A 25,204-nucleotide genomic window follows, 5' to 3' on the forward strand; every position below is an offset into this window, starting at 1 on the left:
GATCAAAACATAAGAGCTTCTGGTCGACATGAAGAACACAACAATATTCATGTCCTTAACATTTAACGTAAAACTCAGCATATTGACACTGCCAACTTCCAGTCTGATCACAGAAAAAAAATGTTCATGAAAGCAAAACCCAAACAAGATGTAACACTGCTTGTATTTTATAAAGATTGTGTATTTTAATTACATAGACCCAAGGCCACAGGAGACCCCTGACAGCACACGAACACCCATAGAACAAGTTAAAACAGCTTTTGGTGGAACCTGAGGCAAACTTATACAATGGCACCTTCATTCATCCCATTGGAATGCACCACAAAGGGGTTCTTTGGGATCAGCACCAAAGCAGAAAAGCAACCATGTGTTTCATATGCACTTGACACCAGTTGCCCTTCACTGATTGTTCTCACTTATATTAGCCCCCAACACAAACCACCACATACAAATACAACTTCCCAAGGTGAAAAGATCCAGGTGCTCAAGTCACATAACACCAAGACATTTGCAGTATTCCATTAATGGCCCGTTTTTAAAAGTAAGAAGATTAGAACAACAGCAGAACAGTTTGTTCTCTCATGATATTTCAGATTTTCCTTCAGAATCTTTTAATGTCTCATTATTAAATAAAATAACCCAGGATACAATGTATTTTACTCAACAGAAGCAGTAAAGGATGAAGCATGTTTTCACTTCCTTCTCCTGTACATCTTCATTTCCAAAATAACAATTTCCTACTTCATCAAGACACATTAGAAAAACTAGAGTCTACAACCAGTCTTAGAAAGATCAAAAAAAGCAGAGTGGGGAGGTGGTTTGATTTTTTTGGGGAGTTTGTTGTTTGTTTTGGGTTTTTAGTTGCTAAAATGAAATTACAACTTTCAAGATATAAGGCAGAAAAACCACATTTACTAACAACTACTCTAAAAGATATACACAAACCTGCCCACTACAATGAAGTCATCTGCAGGTGTTACACGAGTTAGAATGTGATTTTTGACAAGTCCTCTTTTGTAGTGCTTCACACTCAAACAAGCAGTCTAATTCTACAGACAAAATCCCACTCAAAAATGTAATCAGAAAATCACTCAGGTCAAACATTCCTATCAAGACTGGTTATTTTATTTTTCATCTGTGCAGTCAGTTAAAAGAACAGTAATGATGAAAACAGACAACCACAGAAGCTTTAGGTACAGTTTTGTAACACTGAAGAAGCAAATGACCACACTGAACACATTCTTTATGCTGGTCATTTCCAAATGAAACAGAAGGACATACACAGGTCTAGTTCAGTGTAAAACCTGATATTAAGCAGCAATGTGATCACAAATTGCAACACTGTCACATACAACACAGGAAATTACTGCTTATTCAAAGCTACATAGCTCCTGCAACAAAGATGATATGACTGTATTTAAAATAAGAACCCAAAATACATTCAAGATAACGGCTGCAACAATAAGGCAATCGTTTTAAAAATAGATCCCACTAAACAAAACAAGACCAACCTGTTTGTTGCCTTCATAAGGTTTCAGACTTGGATGGGTGAGTTCAAAGTTAAGTGCTTACCCACCATAATGTTTCGGAAGGACATTGGTAAGAACACCTGAAGACATGAGTATATTGGACTGCCAGCAATCACAACCCAGGTCTTATCACAAGCACATGTCCCACACACACAGCTTCGCTCTTACACGCTTGCATGAAGTGCCCCATACAAAGATTTCACTACGGTTTCCTTCAAGAAAAATTAAGCATTGACAGAACACATTAGCATTTCAAAATTCATCGAAACCACTTTATATTATATACCTTTGGCCTGCTACTAGTAAGATCATTAAAGCTACACACTAGGGAGACAGCATTATTGGCAGTTATGTCACAACATTAAAAAAATAGCATCAGCTGTTTAAGAAAAGAAAGAGCCTGAAAATAACTTGGGGAGTGAAATGTACTCCTACAGACAGCACGGAGGGGAGAAGGAAATTGTTTGGCTAGAGCAGATGAGCTACCCAGAGGTTTCATGTCCATCTTATTGCATATTTGATCAGTGTCCTCATTCAAACCCATATGGATTTCTCCTTCATTATCTTGCTCCAGAGTCTTGATTGTTGCACCTTCAGAGCTACCCTAAACTAGCCATATATATTGCCATAATTTCACATTTCTTCACAGCTCCAAGAAGCAGGAACTAAGTTACTGTTTCTTTGCCAGGGACACTACAGACATCAGCCTTTTGCTGTCTTCTGTACACTAAAGTCTAGGTAAAGTGAAGTGCAGTGGAGTGTCAATATCCTATGTCACTAGAGAGCAAGTTTATTTGTAAGCTGTATTAGCAAAGCTTAAGACAAAGATGCTAATTTCTTAGGAAAAATGTCCCAGTATTTGATTAGCACTGCTAGACTGGAAGTCTCACCATGTGACAAGACATAAGCACACGAGAAAATTGTGACATTAAGTTACGTGAGGCAAACTGGAAGCAGCAGGGAATAGAATCTGATTGCTTCTGCTCAGTTTGAATAAATGGGAAGTTTACTAATTAAAGGAAAAAAAAAAGAAAAAACAATCAACCATCATTAGACATTCCCTTGCCAGCACGAAAGACAGAGGAGGAAACAATCAGTATTTCAACATGTTTACAGGATATGTGCATAGCACTGCCTAATCATGCTTCAAAACATAACCTTATGCTTAATATATACATGCTAGCAAATGAAACAGTCTTTTAGACTCCAAAGGAAAGTCAGGGCTGATCTGTCTTACATATTTTAATACTGAAACATCTAAATGATTTTAAGAAGTGAATGGCCCTCATTGGATTTTGATCACTATCCAAAACTGACAAATTAAAACATAAAGGCACTAACAGAGTGCTCTTTTCCCAGATGTAGGCCTACTTGATAAAAAACCTAAATGCTTCTGCTTTCAGCCATATAACTGAACCAAACCACAATTTGGAAGCCACAGGTTTAAACTTCTTAACAGCTAAAAATACAAGATTGATTTTAAAGTCCTGATTAAGTTTTTATACACGGAACAATAATCCAAACACTATCACATATCCAAACTTTGAGAGAAAACTGAAGCTGTTCAAGATGAGACCTGTTGGTAGTTCTCTGTCATACACACAGAGGTGATTACATGCATGCTCCTCATCTTTACAAAATCTCATGCATCAATCTTCAGAGTTCCTAGATACACAGAAGTGGAGCACTTCATTGTGAAGTGCAATGTCAAAACAGCTGTAGCACTCATCCTCAGAGAAAACAGGAGCAACTGCTGATTACTGGTAAAAATCTGTAAGTCCTCCAGCAAACATGAGGTATCGAATTCCCTGCTGGAACACTGTCAGAGTGTCCCAGCAATGTCTGACAAACTGCTAAGAGAGCCTTAACTGCTTCTAGGAAAAAAAGTTAGGTTAGATACCAAACACCTGACACTAAGGTGTACAAGGAGAGCTAAGAGAAGGACTCATTATCCAAATACCAAAGATGACACTTCAGAATATTAAACAGTGAGCAGTGCATAACCCAGACACCTTCCCGTCTTCAGCACAGGTTGGACTTGGAGTAAGGTTCAGGAAAAACATTCAGAAGCCTAGCAGGACTGTTTAAACTATAATCCTTCTTATACACCAAAACCAAGAAAAAAGGTCTTGTTATCCAATTACTTTCTTTGCATCTCCTTCTTTTTTAAAAAAGAGGAGATAATAAAAACCTCCAAATCAAGTGCACCTAATAGAGTTTTTCATATTTCATTTATACTTTTTATATATACAAGAACTTAACTAAAATCTCACTTTAGAATACATTCTAAAGCAGGATATTCTTTCAACTGATTTTTTAGTTCACATGCTTTCTCAAGGTTGAAAAAATATATATATTCATATACAGCTAAGGAAATAAAACTCAATTTCATTATATGTAGTTACAGTGCTGTAAAGAAAAAATAATTTATAAACTATTTTAAGTCTGAAATATTTACTATGTTCAGACTAATGCAAAGGCTAAGCCTATGGTCCAGGACCTGTTCTTCATCTGCGTGCTGAGACCTGAGACCGAAGATACAGGAGCTCAGCATTTTTGTGATGGAGATTTCTCTCTGCCCCTCCCTTCTTCCAGTACTCTGTGACTTGCTGCCGAAGCCCTCCTGGAACCTCTACTGCAGGAGCATCATCCATTGGTAGCTCAGCAGTAAAGGTCCACAGGGATCAATGGCACCTCAGGTCAGTTTCTCAGTGAGGTCACACCACCGAAGGACCCAGTGCAGAGGTGTGACCCATTCACAGTTTACGCAGAAGTTCAGTGGATACTTTAAGTCGTGTCTTCCGTAGGCGCCCTTCGCTGCCGAGCCGATTTCTGTCTCCCTCTCTGAGGCGAGGGCGGAGTTTCCTGTTCAGTTTCAGCTTCTGAAGGCTCGTTGTCTCCCTGCTGGGACCCTGTATCACCTATCAATTCTCTCAGGAATTTGAATTTAGACAGGAACAACTGCCAGACCACATACCATCCTGCAGGAGGGAGAAAAGAGATACTGCTTAGTTACTTCATAGTATTGATAGTCAGCTCGCTGGCAAAGTGTATCACCAAAGAGAAAAAAAATTTGATCAGCTCCCATTCTCTATTTGCCGACCCCAAAAGCCCTCCACAGCACATCCACTTCTTTTTACAGTCCTGTAAAAACCAATTCAACTTCGTCAAGTTCGTCCTCATCCAGAAGCAACATTTAAGCTCCAGGAAAAGCCCTACACATTCCAAACTGAACTGCCACAGCAAGCAGGTGGGTGATCACCCTCACACAGATAAAGGTCTTAAGTGTCAGGAAAAAAAGAAGTCCTGTGGATATATCTCAAACAAGGACTCAGGATTCATTACACAGGGTCTGTGAAAGCACTAGAATTTCTCCCCTCACCCAGCAAACATTCCATTCTGGAAATCACATTTTAAAAGTTGAATTACATAATCAATATTAAGCACACTTACTCAGAGCCTCAAATTAATATCATATTTTATAGTAAATCCTATTCTGAAATGGACAAGGTCTTCCTTATGTTCACTAAAAGACCACATCCCCCAAATTCAATGAGATCCCTCACCGTGCCCAAATCCCACTAAGTAAAATTAACATTATGTGGTAAATCTGTGTTCTGCTCCACTGCTAAAATACTCTCGGTCCCAAAATTATGCAAGTAAAGAGCTGAGATGGCCACATTTCTAGAATCTATCTTAAAAAATACTTAGATCCATCTGCTCCTCCTCCTCTGTCTTGTCTAAGTGTTTTTGTAACTGGTAGCCAAAAAAACTAGAAAAAGCAGATATAAATATATCTAAACCTAAACCAGAATCTTCATTTTAAGAGAACCCACCAAGCAGGAATACAACTTCTCTGTGAAATACAGTTAAGTGGAGCAAAATTTAAACAGCTCATTGAAAATAAATGCTATACAAACATCATTTGCAACACCACCACCCATCTGCCTGCACAGAGCTATATATTTCATATTCCCATTCTCTGTTCAGAAGGTCTTGCCAGCTATTTAAGCCTATACTGCTGACCTATTCAGATATAAAGAGCCCTGTTTTACAGAGCTAGGGAAAACTGCCCTCCCAATTACACAGCTTCCAGCAGAAGCAGACTTCTGGGAATGGATAACAGGACACAGTAGAAAGGGGGGAGAAAGACTACCAACTAACTAATAAATAAATAACACTTATATAACCACAGCATGTCTGTATTTCTTCCTCTTCTATAATCAGAGTCAATACAGGCAATCCTTATGCCAAAAACAAGATCCCACCCTTCTCCTCCTTCCTGGAATACTTTTTACATCCTGAGGTTTTTTAATTTCAGTAACTTCTCTGCTCCAGAGGAAATTGAAGAAAAGCTTCTATATGAAAACCTTTTATGATCTAAATTAATTCCTAGAGGCTACACAATATTTGCTTTCCCATGAATACCTAACCCCTTAAATGACTTGTGATTAAATAGAATCTGCTGTCCTGCAAATGTATTACATTCCCTTGCACCTAGAAAAAAAATTGATGGTAGATGGCTGGGTTTGGCTTCTCTTTTCTTTCAGAACTAGAAGTAAAAATTGAGCTAGCAGCTCTTTGAAGGTTGCTTCTGTTGAAAGAGGAGAGGGAGGAGGATGAGGCAAAAATATTTGGGGCATTCCCAGAAGGGTTTTAGGGCACTTTACGCATGACTTGAGGATATTTGGTGTGAACAGATATTCCATAAAGGAGGTATTTTAACTTAAGCTAAATAAAGTGAACTACATGCTTCCTCTATCACTGCAAACAGGTTACTTAACACCCAGAATCACTACGGGGTGTGTTCTGGGGAAATACTAAAGAACATAGAAGTTCATTTGCACTCTCAAGAAAAACAGCACTAATTTCTTTTCAGTGTTTGGTCTGAGTTAGACAGCAGAGCAGAATGGTCTAAGTATCCAAAACCCCAAGTACCACAAACAAGATTTTGGAGCTCTCTAGCCTCAGACTACAAACAAGACAGTGTAAATAACCAGCCAAGGGAACTGGTTCTAGCAGGCAAACAAACAGACCAGAGGTAACAGGCAGGTGAAACAAACCACAAGACAGTGAGTTGAAAAGAAAATTACAAAAGGCTAAGCCAAAGGCATTAGTGGGAGGGCAACCAGGCTTGAAAACCAGAACAAAAAACCTCACAAGGTCTCCTATACTGTACCAGAAACCTTTAGGTATAAAGTAAGCAAAGTAGAGAGATTTCTTTCACTTGCTCTCGTTACTGTCCCAGCTTGGATGGAAAGGTAAAAAAAAAATCCCCAAAACAAACACACTTGTACAAATCAAGTTTGGATTTGCCTATTCAGCTGAGGCTCCCTGTCCCTAAATAAATAAGAATTTCCTTGGAAATAACTGGACTACTAAAGAATAAGTTATTCTGGGTATAGAAAAAATCTCTCCATCAACAATATCAGCTAAATACATCATTAAACAAAACCACCCAGACACAAAGCCTGGAGGCAGATTCACATTGTCTCTGAGAAATTAATAGAAAATGCATTGTCTTCTGATTCATCCTCTTAAGAACATTGCAAAATGGTAACACCCGTCATGGTGCCACACTGAAGAACTTAAAGTTACATAACTGTGTTTAAAAAAAGAAAATAATTGTAAACTAATTTAAAATACACACACAAGAAAAGGAAAATTAGCATCTCAAGGCATTCTTTCCTGTACGTGGCTCAGTTTAGCTTTGTGGGCTTTTTGCTGTAGAGCTCTTCCTGGACACGTAAGTGACACCACTGGTTTGCACCTCTAACACTTCCACTCTGTTCAGGTAAGCTGCTCTCAAAGAAGTCCTACTGGTTCAGCTTCACCACACACAAAACATTTGATTAGAATCACTCTTTCAGTGCTTGCTTTATTTTCTTTAGCTATTTGATTTACCTTTTAAAATCATCCTTAGCTTGACTGAGCCTGCGGAAGCCAAACAGCACACCCACAACCTGCCTTCAGCAAACATGCAGTGATGACATGCAGACTATAACACATAATATTTCTACACTAACTGGTGAAAGAAGTTGCCTCTCAAAGCAGTAAGCCAGATCAAACATACATCAGCACAGTGCAAAGCAGGGGATCCAGCTCTTGATGTAGCACATACCTGAATCCAGCGTTACAAAATCTAAGCTAAGATTTTTGATAACCCAGCAGCTAGGCAAAACAGCAGCACCCAGCCTTGCAGAGTTTAGTACTTATTAAAGCTGGGTGCCACCACCTCAGTTAAAAATGCCACAGCCAGATGCCATGCAAAGACACATCTGGTACCGTGCCATCAGTATGTCAACCCCCCTCTAATAAATCACAATGCAATGTGCTTGTGAAGGTGGGGCTGTGAGTCAAAGCCTTTGACTAACTCATAGAGGATGTAGGTAACATCCATGCAATTCAGATGTTAAACAGATTTTATGGTTTGACTAAACTTCATCAAAACTGCTTTTTCTGTTACTTCCCACATCAGCTCCTGGTTCTTTGTAAAGAAGAAAGAAACAGTGATCCAACTACAAAGTTAGTCCCACTCCAAAAGTGAGGGATAACAAGTCTCATGCCCATCTGCTTCATTCACCTTTCACTGCCTTGTATGCAACAGCTGAGTTTTCTTTATTGGAGCACATTTTCCTCTTCCATTTGAATCAGGAGAAGCAAACAAAAGAAAAACCCCAGGGTTAATATGGAGCTCTGAGTAAAAGCAACTTGATCTTTCTTACGTGAAATACAAATGAAACCAAGAAAGGCAGGATGGTGATGCAGTAACTGCAATAACAGCACAGAGAAGACTGAGCTTCCAGTTCTGACCCTGCTGTGGAATTCCTGTGTAGTTTTGAAAGATCATTTTACTTCTTTTTCCCTACTGATTTGAAAATAGGATCCTATCATGCCAGAACATGGCTACTAATTTAAAACTGGGGTATCACCATGGTGAATGTTGCCTATATTCAAATGCTGAAGTATCCATCGCAGAAAATCCTAAACAGCTACAGCTAAAAAAAAAAAAAAAGAAAAAAAAAGGAAAAAATAAAAGCATGGAGCTTGAGATACTAACCTGAGATTTTGGAGAACAGGGCTCTTCTCTGAGCTCTGTTAGATAACTCCTGCAACCATGCACAAGTCACTTCATCCACATCTCTGAAACAGTGCAGCTCTAGTACACTGCCCTAGCGGATAGCTTTGCTATGGAGAGGATCAGCCTGAAGGAAGCACTACTCTGACACTGGGATAACAGAGGACATCAGGTGACACAGTGCTTGGCCATGCACAGCTCCATAAACCTGCTCCCACTTAATGCAACACTAGCACTTGCTGATTGAGCAAAAGGAAATTTGCTCTCTTCTCATCTCCCATTTACAACTGCTTGAAAACTCAACTTCAAATTAAAGAATATTTTCTCTTTATGAGTGGTCTAATCAAGCATGACTTTCCTCATCTGTTAAGGTATTTCCCAGAAATCACTCCTTGAAGATAGTTACCAAACTGTTTAAGCAAAGCATTAAAGAAAAGTTATGCAGGCAGAATTTAAGGCTGAAATGTTTTCCCATCTGCAACTGAATTCATACTTCTGAAGTGAACCACTCATTCATTTCAGCACTTAGAGTTACATGATTTTTATTTTAAGGTTGTATGTCTCAACCCGCATTTCATTAGCCTCTTTTGACAAATGAGATGAATGCTTCCATCTGTTCCAGTGAAGGCACTTTGGCAATTTCACTTGGCTTCATGCATTGCTACACTGGGAAAATAGAAAAAATACACAGAGGTAAGCAGTACCAGAGTTCACCTTGGCTGGTATTTTATTTTATCCTATATCCTTGACTATGCACACGTTCCTCCCATCTCAGAGGTACATGGAATATGGAAAAGCAGCAATAAGACCACCAGAAAATCAGAAAAGGTGGAAATAAAAGAGGCGGGATCAAGCTATCTTAGTTCCACTTTTAAAAGAGCAACTGAAAGTTTGCTGTGTTTACAGTACCTCAGTGGTTTCTGTGTCAGATGTGATCAGTTTACAAATGCTAGCTGCAAGCCTCTCGTGCTTCTCAACTAATTCAGATTAACACTGAAAGTAGCAGTTGCCAGCATTCAGACATGTTTTAAAGAAAAGGAAACCAGGCCATTTATTCAAAGTACATTTATAGACATAAATGCCTAATTCACATTGCTGAAGAACCAGTCAAAATAACTTCTGATAATTTGTGCTCTGAATTTTGTCTTTTCATGTTGAAAAAAAAAGGTAAAGTGAATGTTTTACTCATTGTTTAATAGCCCTTATCACATTATATGTGGAGGTACAGCAGAAATCCACATGATCCTGGATATTTAAGTTTATTACTCTCCACAGGCAATCACACCATGAGTTCTTTTATGAGCCATTCAAATCCCAGTCCCAGCTCTTTACACTCTTGACCCTTTCTCTCAAGGCTGTTTCAACACCTCTTGTCAGATTGCTGGAAAATATTCTCATCATCAGATCAGGCTTACTCCAGATTATATCCAGCCCTTCCTGTATCAGGCTTGTCCATTAATTTGTATTTCTCACTGGCTGGCTTTTGCTCACATCCTGTCCCACACAGCACTTAGGCAGTTTCTCCACCACCTTCTCACCTGGACGTTGCTACTTTTTCCAGGGAAACTGCCTGTCGCTAGCACAGATAAACAATTAAGTTCAAAGTACTCTTTTTTTTTTTCAGTAGTGTTCTTGACACTGTTTTCCTTGAATATTTTCTGTGCAAGAGAAGTTAAGTGGTATAACCAATATTAATTAATTAATAAATGCTGAGTGATGAAAAAATAATCAAATATTTACAACACTATACTAACACTATACTATACAAATATTATAAATCCCTATCAAATCCCACTGAATCACTTCTAGCATGGTAATAGTTCAAATCCCTCCCCAAAAAATCCAATTAATGTATCAGCTTCCTGTGTTCAGTACACCTGAAATCTAGGTGACTTTTAGCAATCATTTTATAAAGTCTGACACTGATTAAAGTAAAATACAATGAAGGATTCAAAGCAACATATTTATGGAATTTAAGATGAATGTCCAATATGTAACTCCAAACAAGCTAAGTATTTACAAGCCAGTTAAAGTTATTCTTTGCTTCTGCTTTCTTTAACCAAGAAATCACTAGGCAAATGATTATGTTATCTGCCAAAGTTAACGCTTAGCATTCCAATTCCATTTGTCATATACAGACAAAGGCAGAAGGGCCTGAGGAAAACGATGCTTGTTTCTGAGTTTGAACAGTGGTTTCACAATTGTATTACACTTTCAGCAAGACAGTAAACAAAGATCTTGTATTCATACTTCTATATAAAAGCCCTAGCAATTATCTTGCTGCATCTTCTAAAAGTTGAAAAGTGGCCAGTCAACACCTTAGGAGGGTAGAGAAACATGAATAAATACCTGCTCAGGTCACTGCTTAGTCTGCAACAACAGACAGTACTGGGACACGCAGGAAAAGAGCAGGAGACCAAGTGAAGTACAGCCTTGCAGTTCCAGTTATCAGCATTTCACAGATTTCCTCACCCAAGATCATGACCAAGACATTGACCTCTCTTCCAGGAATTTAAATGGCAGAAGTTTCAGCATCCAAAATATTCCTTACTAATGAGCTTGCAAATTATTTCCCCATAGTGTAAAAGAAAACTTGTAGTTTTCAGCCTGTTGCTTGACCATTTAACTTCATGTACTCCAACTCCTCTGCAATGATGACATTTCACAATGCTTCCCACTTCACTTTTGACTTGCTAGTCAGTGGTATACCATCACCCCCTCTCCAGTCACCTATCTTCCAGGCTTGACAGATCTAACCTGTTTAGAGCTTCTTCATGCAGGAATAATTTCACAGCTCCAACAAAGAATTGCTATGGAAACCCTATCTTTTCAAAAAGAAGCTAGGATTTCATTTTTTAAATGAGGTAATACACTTTAACAAGAAAATACACTGTATGAGAGACAGGAACATGGATGATTCCTATAGCAGCATAATGACATTTTCTCTTGTATTTCAGGCTTCTAAAGTTTGATTGCCTGTTTGGTAGCTACAAAGGATTACAGAGATATTTTGGAGAAATGCTTGCAATTACTTCAGCTAATCCTTTCTTTGGGATAATAGCAGCTCAGTTTGGTTCCATTATATTTCTCCACACAAATTACATGTGTAAACATTTCACAGTTTCTACATGCCTTACTTAATACACGTTAATACTGGACTTCACTTCCTATATTACCATCCAGTCCCTTGATAATGCAAATTTTTCCACAATGCTTTGTCATTTTGTCAACAATTAGCAGTTTTTAAACTATTAAACATCAGTCCCCACTTTGCTCCCTCATTTCTTCAGAAACCCCTTGAAAACACACGTGTCACCAAGGTGCCAGGTAGGTTTATAAGTGGTTGTAAGTCTCACAAGCCTCTCATCACATATTATGGCATAGCTTGAATTTGCTGGTGTAGTTTTTGTTTGTCTGTTTTGAGAGCTGCAAGTTCTGCATATTGGCCACAACATTCACACACTGCACTGCTGATTCCTTCCAGGAACTCCCAAAAGACCTGCAAGTCATCCCTTCCATTGAAATAACCCTTCTCTCTGTGTATTAAAAAAAAAAAAATAAAAATAAAAAAAAAAACAGCCTTGGATGAATCATCAAGCTTGGAAGAAACTCTTTAAGATCACCCAGTCCAACCATTTACCCAGCATTGCCACTGTAACCCCTAAATCACTAAACCATCTCCCAGCGCCACATCCAGACATCTCTTAAAAAACCTCCAGGGATGGTGACTCCAGCACCTCCCTGGGCAACCTGTTCCAATCCCCGACCACCCTAACAGTGAAAAAATATTTTCAAATATCTAATCTGAATCTCCCCTGTCTCAGTTTAAGGCCATTTCCCCTGGGCCTCTCACTGCGTGCACAGCAGATGGACCTCACTAGAGCCTCATGTCAGGTGGTTGGAGAGGGCGAGGAGATCCCCCCTGAGCCTCCCCCTCTGCATCCACGTAAGAAAAAACCTCCTAAGAGCTGTCTTCAGCCAATCCTAGCAAACAGATGTGAGGGATGCCAGTCCCAAGTTTACTTCCTGCGCTCACTGGCATTTCAGACCCATGCATGTAGATGCCGCACAGGGTGACGGCTTTTTTTTGGTGAGCCCCATCACTAAAAAAGCCCTCGTTTCCAGAGGAAACAGCGAAATAAACAGCGAAGTAAGGCTCTGGGAGCACCTCAAGGCTGGAAACGACTCGGGAACAAAGAGAAGAGGGCGCTGCACAGCACACACGCTCCCCCACAGGCCGGGGCACGGTGCCCTTTTCCTTCCCGCAGTCAATCCGAGCCGAGAGGAACCAGCACAGATTGCGAGCCCGCCGCGGCGCTGCGAGGGCGCCCGGGGGGCACCAGCACCGCCCGCCGCAGCCGGGCCGGCAGCCGCCGCCCGCAGCCCGGCACTCACCGCACAGCATGAACAGCAGCACGCAGGCCAGCGTGGCCACGATCACCAGCAGGGTCAGCCCGACGCTCTGCCACATGGCGCGGCCGGGGGCAGCCGGCAGGACCCGGGCCGGGCCAGCGGCCCCGCTCCCGCTCCTGCTCCTCCTCCCGCCGCCGAGGAGCCGGCGGCCAGGCGGGGCGGTGCTCGCGGAGCATCGCGCTGGCGCGGAGGGTGCGCGGGGTGTGCTGGGAGCTGTAGTTTATCTCCCTCCACAGCGGTCGCAGCGGAAGGGCAATCCCCGCCAGCGAGGACTACAAGTCCCGGTGCGCCCTGCGGCACGGCGGTGATGGCGGGGGCGGTAAAGGCTGTGTGAGGGCGGGGGGAGCGGCATGTGGGGTAAAGCCCAGGGGCGGTGGCTGGAGCCCTGAGCGGGGCAGAGTTCCCGTAGGACTTACGGAGAGGTTACTCAAGGCCAGGTTGGCGGGGCTCTAAGCGGCCTGATCTGGTGGAAAGTGCCCCTGCTCAGAGCAGCGGGGGTGGAACTGGATGATCTTTAAAGTCCCTCACAACCCAAAGCATCCTATGATTTCATTGCTCTATAACTTAGATTTAGGGATGGGGCAAACTGATTTCTTAATCCTCCTTCTCACTCTTGCCATTCCTGCCTTCCTTCTCCCTCTTGCCCTTCCACCCAGTGGAATCGTATAAAGGGACAACAGGAATATCCAGGCCTTAGACAAGGAAGCAATTTTACTGGCGAACCCGGCATGGTTCGAATTCCACCTGGCCCTGGCTCTTGCCCTCTGATGACGTGGTGGTGGCACATCAAAGCTGGCCCTTCCCACTTAGAAGAAATCTGAGGAAATAATATCTCTCAGAACTGTGATATGATCTTGATTGTGATATGGACTTCGCTGTTAGCACTGGAATGAAGTAAAAATTTTCCTTTGTAGCATGCTGGTTAATGTTTCTAAAACTACTGGAAACGTGTAAATCCACTACTACAGAAGCTTCGTTTCCCATGGGCATGCCAACATTGTAGTGACACGTCAGAGAAAGCTAGTCCAGTTCTTTGTTTCTTTTATGTAGTATTTTAAAATCTTAAGTGAAGATTAAGCGAAGCTAACAATTCTTTGTTTTCCTGGACTCTGAGCATGCCACATGCCTCCTCCTTCCAACATACCTGTAAACCAAAATTACCTGCATGTGTGGTCCCCTATTCACATCCTTAAATCTGCTGTGATTTCACCAAATCGACCTAGAGTTCTTTCTTTCCGATCCTAGCCTTCTTTTCCCAACATTCCAAGCCCTGTTTAATACTCTGCCTGGAGTATTAAACCACTTAGCATGTCTTTTGCAAGTATCATTTAATTTGAAACATGTTTTCTGTTATTTTCCAAGTTTTTAACTTTGACATGACCCTGATCTTAAAATGTTATTACAAGTCTCGCCTCAGCACTTGTTACATATACTTAAGCAAGGTTTCTTTTGTATTACAAGCAAAGCAAAGTAGTAACAGTTGCAACCATATTATTTTTGAAAAATAAGCTTCCTCCTAGCTGCACTGTTCTGTTTCTCTGATTTTTTGCTTACCATCTGCAGTTCTCTGGATATGGGGCTACTACCTTCTCATTTCTGTAAAATAGCTGTCAAATGTGAGGGCTACTAAAATAACCCAAATATGCCATTTTATGGTTCCAAACTGCTATAATAATAGTAGCAATAGATTCATTCACATCACATCCCCAAGCACTGCAGAACCACACAGCATTCAGAATTGAAGAAAGAATTAATCTTGCAATCGGGTCATTTTGGAGCAATAAATATATGTGATCTGTGTATACAGGCCTTAGATATATATGGATATCTATCTATCTATCTATCTATCTATCTATCTATCTATCTATCTATCTATCTATCTATCTACACATGGATCATGCATTCAAACATATATAGTACTGCCCCAGGCAATATGGAATTTAAGGCACACAGTGATTCTTGGGGTGTCCTGTGTCTTGTGCAGGGCCAGGAGTTGGATTTGATGATCCTGATGGGTCCTTTCCAACTCTGCATATTCTGAGATTCCAATAGACAATTAAATAAAAAATGAAAATAAGTAGTAATTAAAGTTCTAATATGTTCTGTACAGCTTGAATGCCTTCTAATCAATGTATGTTCAGTTTGGAAAACCCTAATTTAACTTATTCATGTTGTCCCTTTCTCTAGTTCATTCACCAGGCTAGTCACCTTGTTGTAGAGGGCCATCAGGTGACTTAGGCATTATTTCCTGCGTATAAATCTATTTTGACTAGTCACAATTACCTTGATCTTCATGTCTTCAGAGACCACATGAATTCCAGGAGGATTTCCTCTGTGACCTTTCCAGGGACTGAGATGAAGCTCAGAGGCCTGAAGTTCTCCAGACCTTCCTTCTTGCTCCCCCTGAAGATAGAAGAGATGCTTGGTCTCATCCATTCTCCTGGAACATCTCCCAGTCAGCAGCCTATTTCAAAGCTAATAGAGAGCAGCCTCACAGTGACATCAGCCAGCACTCTCAAGGACACAGCCTCTCAGGCCCTGGGAACTTAAGATATTTCCATTTTGTGTATGTGTTCCCCAACCTGGTCCTCCTCCACCTGGGATAATTCTTCCTTGCTCCATTAGACTTTCCCTCTAATCCCTTGCCTGAGACTGCTGAATGCCAGTATGGGTGAACTACTGAAATTGTCCTCAGGACAGACATGAAAAGGACTTCCTGGCATAATGGCCAGGGAACTTCAATAAGAGGTAGATGTATAGGTGGGATGTAATTGGGGGTTACACTGTAACCAAGCCGTGAGATACAAGAAGAAACTTTTCCTCCTCCAACCATTTGCTTTGTTATTCTATTTTTCCCAATACATGAAATAAATCCTTTCTTTTGAGCCACTTTGTGTCAGTTAAGATTTATATGCAGATCTCCATATGAATGAAAAAAACCCAAACATATTACATGTATTTTACCTAAGACTTTTCTTCAGATGGAAGTTAAAGAACATGAATAAATACACATCTATCCCACTATGTATCATTTCATGTGCTAATGTGCCAAAAATCTGTACAATAGTGATGGTGATGCACTTGGGATAGGTGAGCTGCAATGTGGACATGGTTATTTTTCAAAACTCCATAAAATCACACAAAAGAAAACAGAACTACTGTTGGACACATGAGGTTTTCTATTCACTGAAGTTCAGATAAAAGGTTACTTACGCAAATCTAATCTTGGTATATCCAGTTCCTTAAGTGTATATGTGTGATGCGGAGTCACAAAATTGAATCTAGCTTATCCATTCCCTGAGGAGGATGGAAAAATCCCACTCATGACATTATGACCTTCTCTCCATCCTCTCGTTACATGCTGCCTGCATACTATCAATATTCCACATTGAACACTCTTTCCTGTGATGCTCAACACTGATCGATCTTCCCACATCTTCTCTCAGTGTGTACAACCACAGACACACCGAGATACATTTTGGGGGCAGGGAAAAGAGGATGCTCAGGCCATCAGGCAGCAGAAGGACTGCAGAGGAACCAGACTGCAGTGAGGGGGCACTCAGGGGGCCTCTGCCCAACAGTGCTCCAAACCACAGGCTGGCTCACTGCAGCAGCATTTGACATGTTTCCTCAAAGCAACGAGGCCCCACAATATTGTGAATAAGAAAAATAAAGATTCTTTAGCTCAGGGAAGAGGGCTGCAGATGCTGAGGGCACAAACCTTATTTTCAGGGTGTGAGAGCTAATGCATCTAGACCAACCAGTTGTTTTACAGCAGCCAGTCAAGAACTGTTTGTGTTTGCATAACAGGACAAAGGGAGGGATCTTTTTATCCTTCCCTCACCTGGGAGAGGGCTGAGGCAGACAGACACGTTTGAAATGTCAAATGATTTTTGATTGCCCCTTCTGGCCTGCTTTTGAGCTGGCACGTGGGGAAAATCTCCTGCCTCCCTTTATTTGTAGCACAGCTTTTGCTGATGTTGGGTCCTGCTGCAAGTGCTCAGCACTTCAACAAACCCACACTTGGTTACCTAGAGGGAGACAGCAGAAGGAAGAATTAAATCATTGAGCTGTAAAAACTTATATGTAAATAGCATAGAAATTATTCTATATAAGGCATTTTTCTTGTTCTGAAAAAGAATTTCAGCCACTTAAGTTTGGTTTGTTGGTTTTTTTTTTTGTCCTTTTCCAGATCCTTGCATCATTGATGGCCTCCTGTTTGTTTATTATCACCCGCACCCTACATTGATGAAGTGGGAGTGTTGCCGAATGCTATTATTGCAAATAAGGCTTAGTAAAATTAATGTGGGCAGGAAGAGCAAGTTAAAGTAATCCAGGCAGTTTTTGTTCTACAGTGTCCTAATTTTTTAAGCCTTCTCTTGGCACATATAGTATCTCTGAAGGTAACTGGCAACCATATCAACTACTGGAGCCAAAATAATGTATAGGAACTTGACTGCCTATCAGTTGTACTCTAGAAGCTGGGCAGATAGTTACAGTTCATGCAGAAAATGCAAATTGTAGCCCCTTCTGCTATTCAGAATGTACTTATTGACCTTCCCACTGCTGATTTTCTTTTGGCATTAATACACTTCTCTTTTCCCAGGGTGGGAATACAGAGTAACCCCTTCCTCCCACCCCTTTCTCTCTGTGTTACACTGTTACTCATGACACCATGAGCTCTTGGATGTTGGACACAGCAAGACCACGGTCCCAAACTGAGACTTCCACAAGCTACCCTAACACCAAATACTGGTGGCTGTAAGACAGAAAATTGAGGTTCATCCTCAATTCCCAGCAGTTAAGGCCAGCAGGCTCCTCACAGGAGACATGCAGACAGCGAGGACCTATGGTCTTTTGTAACAACTCAGCTTCAGTATTTGCTTTGGAGCCCTCATGCTTTTCCCAGTTCTTGGCTGACTTAAGTGAACAGCACAGACTATTTGTATAAAGATGATAAGTCTAAGAGGGATGAGAAAATTCTACTTATGTTAACTTATAGAATACAAAAATACATAACTAAGCTGTATCTGTGACTGCCACTGAGCACTTTTCCTGTTGCAAATGCTTTCCAGCTTCAGCCAAACCCTTTAAGAGTAAACACCAGCAGTGATGGTTTGTGTCCGAGAGAGGGTGCTAAAACAAAATATTTGCTACAAAAACTTCAGAGCTCCACAATTGCTCAATTCAGTGCTCCTGCCTGCATAAATTTATTTTGACTTAGTTTTTATTTTGACTTAGTTTTTATTTTACTTACTTGCAGCTGGCAATTTAATGCAGCCATTAGCTTTACAGACATATTATACCAGCTGTAGTTTCAAAGCTGAAAATAACACTTAGAAAGAACTAACTATACCAGAGAAAAAAAAGGGAACCAACTTCCAGATTTTCACTTCAGCCTGATTACTCAGATTTGATTGCATGCAGTTTCATTACTGACAGTTCTGAGTTAATAAAATTAACAAAAATTAACAGAAGTTAACTGAAGGAGGAGATATTTAGGTTAGATACACAGAAGAAATTCTTTACTGTGAGGGTGGTGAGGAACGGAAACAGGTTGCCCAGGGAAGCTGTGGATGCCCCACCCCTGGCAGGGGCCAGGCCCAGGCTAGATGGGGCCTTGAGCAAGCTGTTTTAGAGAATGGCCCCTGTTTATGACAGAGAGCTTGAAACTAGATTATCTCTAAGTTCCCTTCCAACTCATTCTATGATTCTATAAAATTCTGTCACACTTGTGGGATCTCAGCACCTCAGGACTGAGGTGCTGAGTCACCAAGACCACCCTTGGGGGGTTCGGGAGTCCTAGAATGTTGCCAGAAGTATCTGGTGGCTGGACTTTGATCCTACACAGGAGACGACACCTGTATGAGGATAGGAGGATTTCACCGGAGTGAATGGTGAAGGGATAAGTTAATTAGAGAGTGAAACACAGGGTTTAAGATTTCTGTACAGGGGGGTTTAGAGAAGTAAGATGGAGGAATTGGGGCGTGTCCTGTCCTTCTTCTTCTTCTTCTTCTCCTCCATCTTCTGTGGTGATGGTGGCACTTTGGGATTGGTCATTACTAAAAGTGCACTGGTTAATAAGGGTAAAAGGTATTGGGGAAAAATGATAAATATTGTATACGTAACTTTGGGTATAAAGATAGGTGACTGCCCCGGAAGGCAGGGAGTGTGCTCATGGCTGGCTGCTGACCAGACCTCTGTCGGGCCGAGAGAAAATCTTTTAGATAAGCAATTAATAAACACCGAGACCGAGAAAAGATCTGAAGCCTCTTCTCGTCCTTTGAAGCGCGGGCTGCCTCAAGGCCATCCCGGGCCTTTCCAGGCCATCCAAACAGCCGAAAATCGGACAACACTGATCTTGTAACTCCCTGTGGTGTCACTAGCAAAATTGAAATCTGCAGGTACATAACCATTGTTCTATGCCAAAATATTAGCAAAAGAATGGATAATAGAAGAAATGTATCCTCTTTCATCTGAGCTAGATGCTCAGAGACAGAAGAGACATTTTGCCAGTGAATTAGATAGAGGCTGCTGGCAGAACAATTTTGTGAAACAGGCATGTCCTGAGTTTAAATCCCAAGCTTTGGAAGAGGCCATGGTCAGGTCAAGAGCAGTGACTGCTAGTAGGTGATGTGGTAGTGGGAGACAGAAAGGCTTTTCTTTCCTGAGCTGAAACTTTTTCCTGCTGATTGAAACTTAGTGGGATCTAAGCAAGTTGCTGGTAGTTGACTGATCAGGGATACCTTGTCCACCCTGTTTCCTACCAAGCTGTAAGCCCAGTGGGATCTGTCAGCTCTGAAGTCATTGCAACTCAAATGTGCTTTTCCTAAGATGTAGAGATATCCAAAAGCTGACTGGACACCAACTTGGGCAGCTGGCTGTAGGAGACCCTGCCTGAGCAGGTTGATTGGACGAGATGATCTCCAGAGGTCCCTTCCCACCTCAACAAGTCTGTGATTCTATAAATTAGGTAGTTTGTGATAAAATACAACCTAGAACCACCCCTAGACCAGCAGCGCTCAAGCTCACTCCCTGTGGTATTGCACTTTGAACAGCTGTGGTTGTGTAATAGCATTGCCCCAGAATGAAGTGTTGTTTAAACTGCCTCTTCTTACTCTGCCAGTTTTCAGGGAATTTCAGCTGGAACTAAGCAAGTCTATTTGTCCATATGTCAACTTATTTTTCTACCTTTTATCTCAGGACAATGTGCTGCTCAAGAATCACTGAAAGCTGGCTGGCAGAGGTCTGCTCTGCTTAGTGCCTGGGATCTAACTAAATGCGTGGCATCACTCTCCCTACAAAACAGATGAATCCAAATCCTGCCACAGCCCTTAAATCTCCAAATTCAGGTCATTAGAGAGGTGTTAAAAATATCTATAATGCTATTACAGCTTCTCTTAGATGCCACCAGAATCCTATTTGTTCTTCACTGGAGACACTATTGTTTTTCTAAAAAAGAAAGTTGCTACTGTAGAAGGAAACTAGTTAAGGAAGACAAGTATCAATTAGTAGGAATATAATTTTTCAGGAACAAGGAACTGAATAAATTAGAAATATGACATCTTTATAAAATTTGAACATAGGTTTCTTTTCTGTTTTAGACAAAGAATAACAAGAATAAAGACAAAAATACCTCGTATTATCATATTTTTAGGTCTAGATTTGGCTTGACACACTAACCCAGATTATTTTCAACAATAAAGAAACTGGAATAAAAATTGTGAAGCCAAAGCACTGCAATGCACTGGGTCACTCCTATGTTTCTCTGTCAGTCAGCTTCCAAACTGTTCCTCTCTCTACAGCACCTAAAGAGTGACAAGATTTTTGGACAAAGAGGCCAATTTTCTGTTTAGTGAACAATTTCTCTGGGGGAAAAATAGGCAGAGAAAGTATTTCTCCTCAGTATTTCAAGATGGTTTGTGATGGCGCACAAAGAATTAAATGAATAACCTATGGAAAAGATGAAGTAGGGGAAAGGTTGTGAGGTCAACCTCAGGAATTGGGGCAGTTAGTTTGGACTAACATGCTGGAATTTGGAAGCTTGAGCAAACAAGTTTGTGTCTGTAAAAGTGGGTTAGAAATTACATAAGTACACACTTTCACATGAACTCTTGGCAGTATCATTTCTAGGCAGGCAGCAGTCCCGGGAAGATCACCATCCTCACTGCCTTTGGTGGACCTCTGTGTATAGATCCAAGAGTGAGCAAGGGCTGAAGTAGCACATGGAAAAAGAGCCAATCAGGAAGGAAATATCAAATTCCTGAACATCAGTGCTACATTTTTGACAAATACAGCATGTCTGTACATCAAATACGCTTTAGTTTGTGAAGATGACACCAGTCTTGCACCACTCATGCTCTTCTTGTCTTATTTCCACTGTTTCTCCCACTGATGTGGAAACACATCTCTGAGCTGTGGTCAACCAAACTATGAACACAGAATTGAGAAGGCAGAGATGGAAGTGCATGTATGGATATGTAATTCCTTGACAAATTTTCCTTTAGAAAACAAAAATGAAAAATAGTAATAGTTTTTAAGAAATATTATTTTGATCTCCTTATTAAAAGCAGGGATAAAGAAGCAAGAAATTTTCAACCAACTTTGATAGTTTAAATAAATGTTTTATAGTAGCTGTAAGACTTTGTCACCACTTGGAACAAAAATGCATTTTGAACGTGTGAGATTTTTGTTTGCTTGTTACACCAAGCACAAAGCCACTTCCATCCCTGACTCTTTTTCTGTTGAGTGTCAGAGGCTGAGCTGTGATGGGATCAGTAGCTCCTGCTCTGTGTGATTTTTGTTTCCCTCCTAGCCAGCCTGAACATTTTCTTAGCAGTCACTCCCCAACAGACAGATCTCCTTGGCGATGCCACAGATGGAATCATGGAATCATTTAGAGACCTCTGAGATTATTGAGACCAACTGGTAACCATTCCAAGTGGTGGATCTCACTTTGGCACAGTGTGTGCAGGATTCAGGGCTTCAGATTAGAGAATTTCAGCTTGTAAAAACGAGTGCTGGGCCACCCAAGCTGAGTCCAACAGATTCAGTGACCCTGCCTGCTCCCAAAGCGGCCCGACAGTGAATTGAATCTTCCCGACAGGGTGGATTCCAACAAAGGCAAACGGCCACCATCTGCCGCGACAGCTGGGTGGGTGATGGAGCAGCCCCGCTTGGCTCTCCCCTGCCCAGATACCGCTCCCCTCCGCCTCCCCACGGCCCGGCTCGGCTCTGCCCGCTCCGCGGAGACCCGGCCCTCCGTGCTGCCCGTGCCCGCCCTCTCACGGCGGGGGCGGGCGCGCCGGGGCCGGGGAAGGCGGTGCCTTATAGGGCGGGCGCGGGGCCGCGCCTGCAGAGCCGCGCCGAGCCGCCGATACCCTGGACAGCGCCGCGCCGCCACCATGGTGAGTGGGGACCCCCGCGTCCCCTCCCCGCACACGCACAGCCCCCGGGCCCCCTGCCCCTCTCCTCCCTGCCCCCGCTCCACCGGGGCCGGCGGAGAGACCCCGCTGCCCGCCCGCCCTCCTCCCCTCCGCTTCCCCCGCTGCTGCGGGCCGCGTTCGGGCGTGATTTTTCGGGGGCAGAGGGGGAGCACGGCCTCAGATGCCCCCACGGCAGGCACCCGAGCCGCCGACGCGGGTCGGGTCGAGCGGCTGAGCTTGGGCATTGTAGGGAAGGAGGGAGGGACAGAGGGATCCTTGGGGAGCGGGGGAGAAGGGATGGGGGACAGGGAGCCCCGGGGGCAGCCCCGCAGCACCGGGAGCCCGGCGGGAGCGGGGACAGGCACGTGGAGGAACGCGGTCCTGCGTGGAGGGAGGGATGGATGGAGAGAGGGAGCGAGAGATGGAGCGCAGCTCCTGGGCATCCACCTCCTGCCCTGCGCCCAGCCCCGCTCCGAGCAGGTGCATTCTGCTCTACCCCGAGGTGCGTTTGAGCGTGTTACATAAACCGATTATTCCCGTTAATTTGTTATCTTAACAGAAGCTCTTGCTTTATCCACGCAATCTGTAGTGGAACGCTTCCTCTTCTTTTTTTTTTTTTTTTTTTTTTTTTTTTTTCTCCATGTAATGAATGAACAATGGAGTTTTAGACTCTAGTTCAGCATTTAAAAGAGTTAAAGTGGAACAATGAAGTCACCTATTTAGCGAGCAGTGCCGATTCCCCACAGCACATTGTGTCTTTGCAGTCATAGTAACTTTCCCAAAGGGGCTCATCCTGTTTATAAACAGCAATGCATTAAGTGTACTGTCGACCTTACAAAGTAGGACACTATCAAAGAAGTGTTTTGCAGCCTTAAATTTTGAAGCACATTGGGATGAATAATTTGGCAAAGCTTGTTGTATCAGAAGCTTGAGACCTGATTAACTGAGCCTAGTTTTTGTTTTATATGATTTAACAACAAAAATACTTTCCCCCCCCCAAAAAAAAGTCTTTGCATCACATATAGGAAATTCTGCCTTCCTTGAACCAAAATCGGTTTGGACCCTTTCTTCCCCCATAAATCCAGACATGAATAATATCCAAATAGTCATTCTATGAATTAACTTCAGTCCTCTTTCTAAAAGTCATGTGTACACCTGCTGTCAGTCTGAATCTGTTTCTCCTGTGTATTCTATTTGCCACCAACTCCACTTTGGGATGATAGATATGAGAGGACCCTATTGAAAAGACCTGAAATGGTGCAGTAGTTTATGCTGCCTGAGCCCCCTTAGAGTGACATAATTGAATTTCTATTTCCTTTAAATTTGGAATATAAACACAAAAGCTATGACTAAATTACCACAGCTGCACAAAGACTTAGTGAATACCAGCCATTGATAATGTGTCCCTTGTGGCAGAGGAAGAAGGTTACAAAGATACCTGGTGTTGCAGAAGGTAATGTACATTATTTATCAGTAATTGGTACAGGTAATACCCAGGTGCTCAGGAGTACTGAGGCAGCAGGAAAGAAAGGTAAAATATCCAGAACTAGTTAAAATCTTTCATTCTGATTCCTTCCAGGACTGAGATGAAGTCAGTTATACTGGTGCAAATCAAGGAAGCATTAATTCGTAACATAGGCATTGGCAACCTCATACCAATGGAAATTATAGCTGAGACCTACCCTTAATTCTTTCTGGTTCCTAGAGCTGTTCAATTAACCTTGACATTTTTCTTGAAATGGCTGGAAGCAATAACCAGAAGTGGCCATTCAGAGCTACAAGTGGGGTTTGGATTAGCAAATTTTGCGCTTCTGTATGTCCAGTAATCTTAGTGTTCAAAAGTTGCTGACATTTCCCAAGCTTTGTTGGGCAATGGCATTCTCAGGAAAAAATTGCCAATCTGAGAAAGTCCTTGAAGTGGTATAAAGGCTGAAGGTTACTTTGGAAAGAGTGTCTTTGGAATGATAGTTACTGAAACAGATACCTGAGCTATTGATGAAAGCTGTTGCAATGATGCTAATGCAGGGTTAAAAGTTGCAGCACATCGATTTCTAGATGGACCTGGAGCTTGGGGGCAAGGGGTCATGGGGACATCGGAGTATACTACCAAAGGTATCAGGAGCAAATGTAGGACAAGCAGATTTTTGGCCTAGGTGGTGGGAACATTGATTGAGCATTCCCTTCACTTGTATAGAAATAGAGATAAGCAGGCTTATGTTGCTAGTGTCCTTTAAACTCAACTGAGAGTTTTTTCAGCATCCTGGGTGTTCAATAATCACTATTATTTGTAGAAAGTTGCATAAGAAAACTTTTTTGTTTGTTTGTTTTGAAACTACATTTTGCTGAAGCAGCAAACCACTGCCATCATAAAGCACTTAGTATTTCCTCATCATCCTCACCGTATGAGGGCAACCACAGTGGCTTGGTTCTTCTGTTTATGTAGTTCACTGAAGCTCTCCTTGCTTCAGTGAATCTAGGTCAAATTACACTGGCTCAGGATTTGGCTGCACCCTTGAACTTTAAACCGATTACACATTTTGATTTGTCAGTGTATTTTCCATGGGGTCAAATCCCACTTTCATGGGGTAAGAGGGTCTATAGCACCGCACAGTCATGACAACTTATGCTTCCAAAGAGACTAGGTAGCACTAAGGTAAGCATAAACATGAGGACTGTATTTAGATATTATAGATCCTTTGCCAGTATCTATACCTCTACAAGAATCCAGTGGTAGAAGGAGAGACAGAAGCTAGAATATG

General features: G+C 42.0%; 2 protein-coding genes across 2 annotated transcripts in view; one reads left to right on the forward strand and one right to left on the reverse strand.

The window, feature by feature from the left end:
• Nucleotides 1-1,103: 1,103 nt before the first annotated feature.
• On the reverse strand, nucleotides 1,104-13,188 carry SMIM13 (small integral membrane protein 13). The gene is made up of 2 exons (XM_064705277.1): nucleotides 13,003-13,188; nucleotides 1,104-4,510 (listed from the first exon to the last, which is right to left on the reverse strand). Exons 1-2 carry the CDS (start codon nucleotides 13,076-13,078, stop codon nucleotides 4,317-4,319), a joined length of 270 nt encoding a protein of 89 aa, XP_064561347.1. The 5' UTR covers nucleotides 13,079-13,188; the 3' UTR covers nucleotides 1,104-4,316.
• A 9,146-nt stretch (nucleotides 13,189-22,334) lies between these two features.
• Nucleotides 22,335-25,204, forward strand: part of ELOVL2 (ELOVL fatty acid elongase 2) — a 50,897-nt gene continuing 48,027 nt past the window's right edge. The window contains exon 1 of the mRNA XM_064705278.1: nucleotides 22,335-22,427. Within this exon, the coding sequence (XP_064561348.1) occupies nucleotides 22,425-22,427 (3 nt within the window). The 5' untranslated portion in view covers nucleotides 22,335-22,424. The remainder of the gene's footprint in view (nucleotides 22,428-25,204) is intronic.

The sequence above is a fragment of the Zonotrichia leucophrys genome, chromosome 2 (genome assembly GCF_028769735.1).
Source record: "Zonotrichia leucophrys gambelii isolate GWCS_2022_RI chromosome 2, RI_Zleu_2.0, whole genome shotgun sequence".
Lineage (NCBI taxonomy): Eukaryota > Metazoa > Chordata > Aves > Passeriformes > Passerellidae > Zonotrichia > Zonotrichia leucophrys.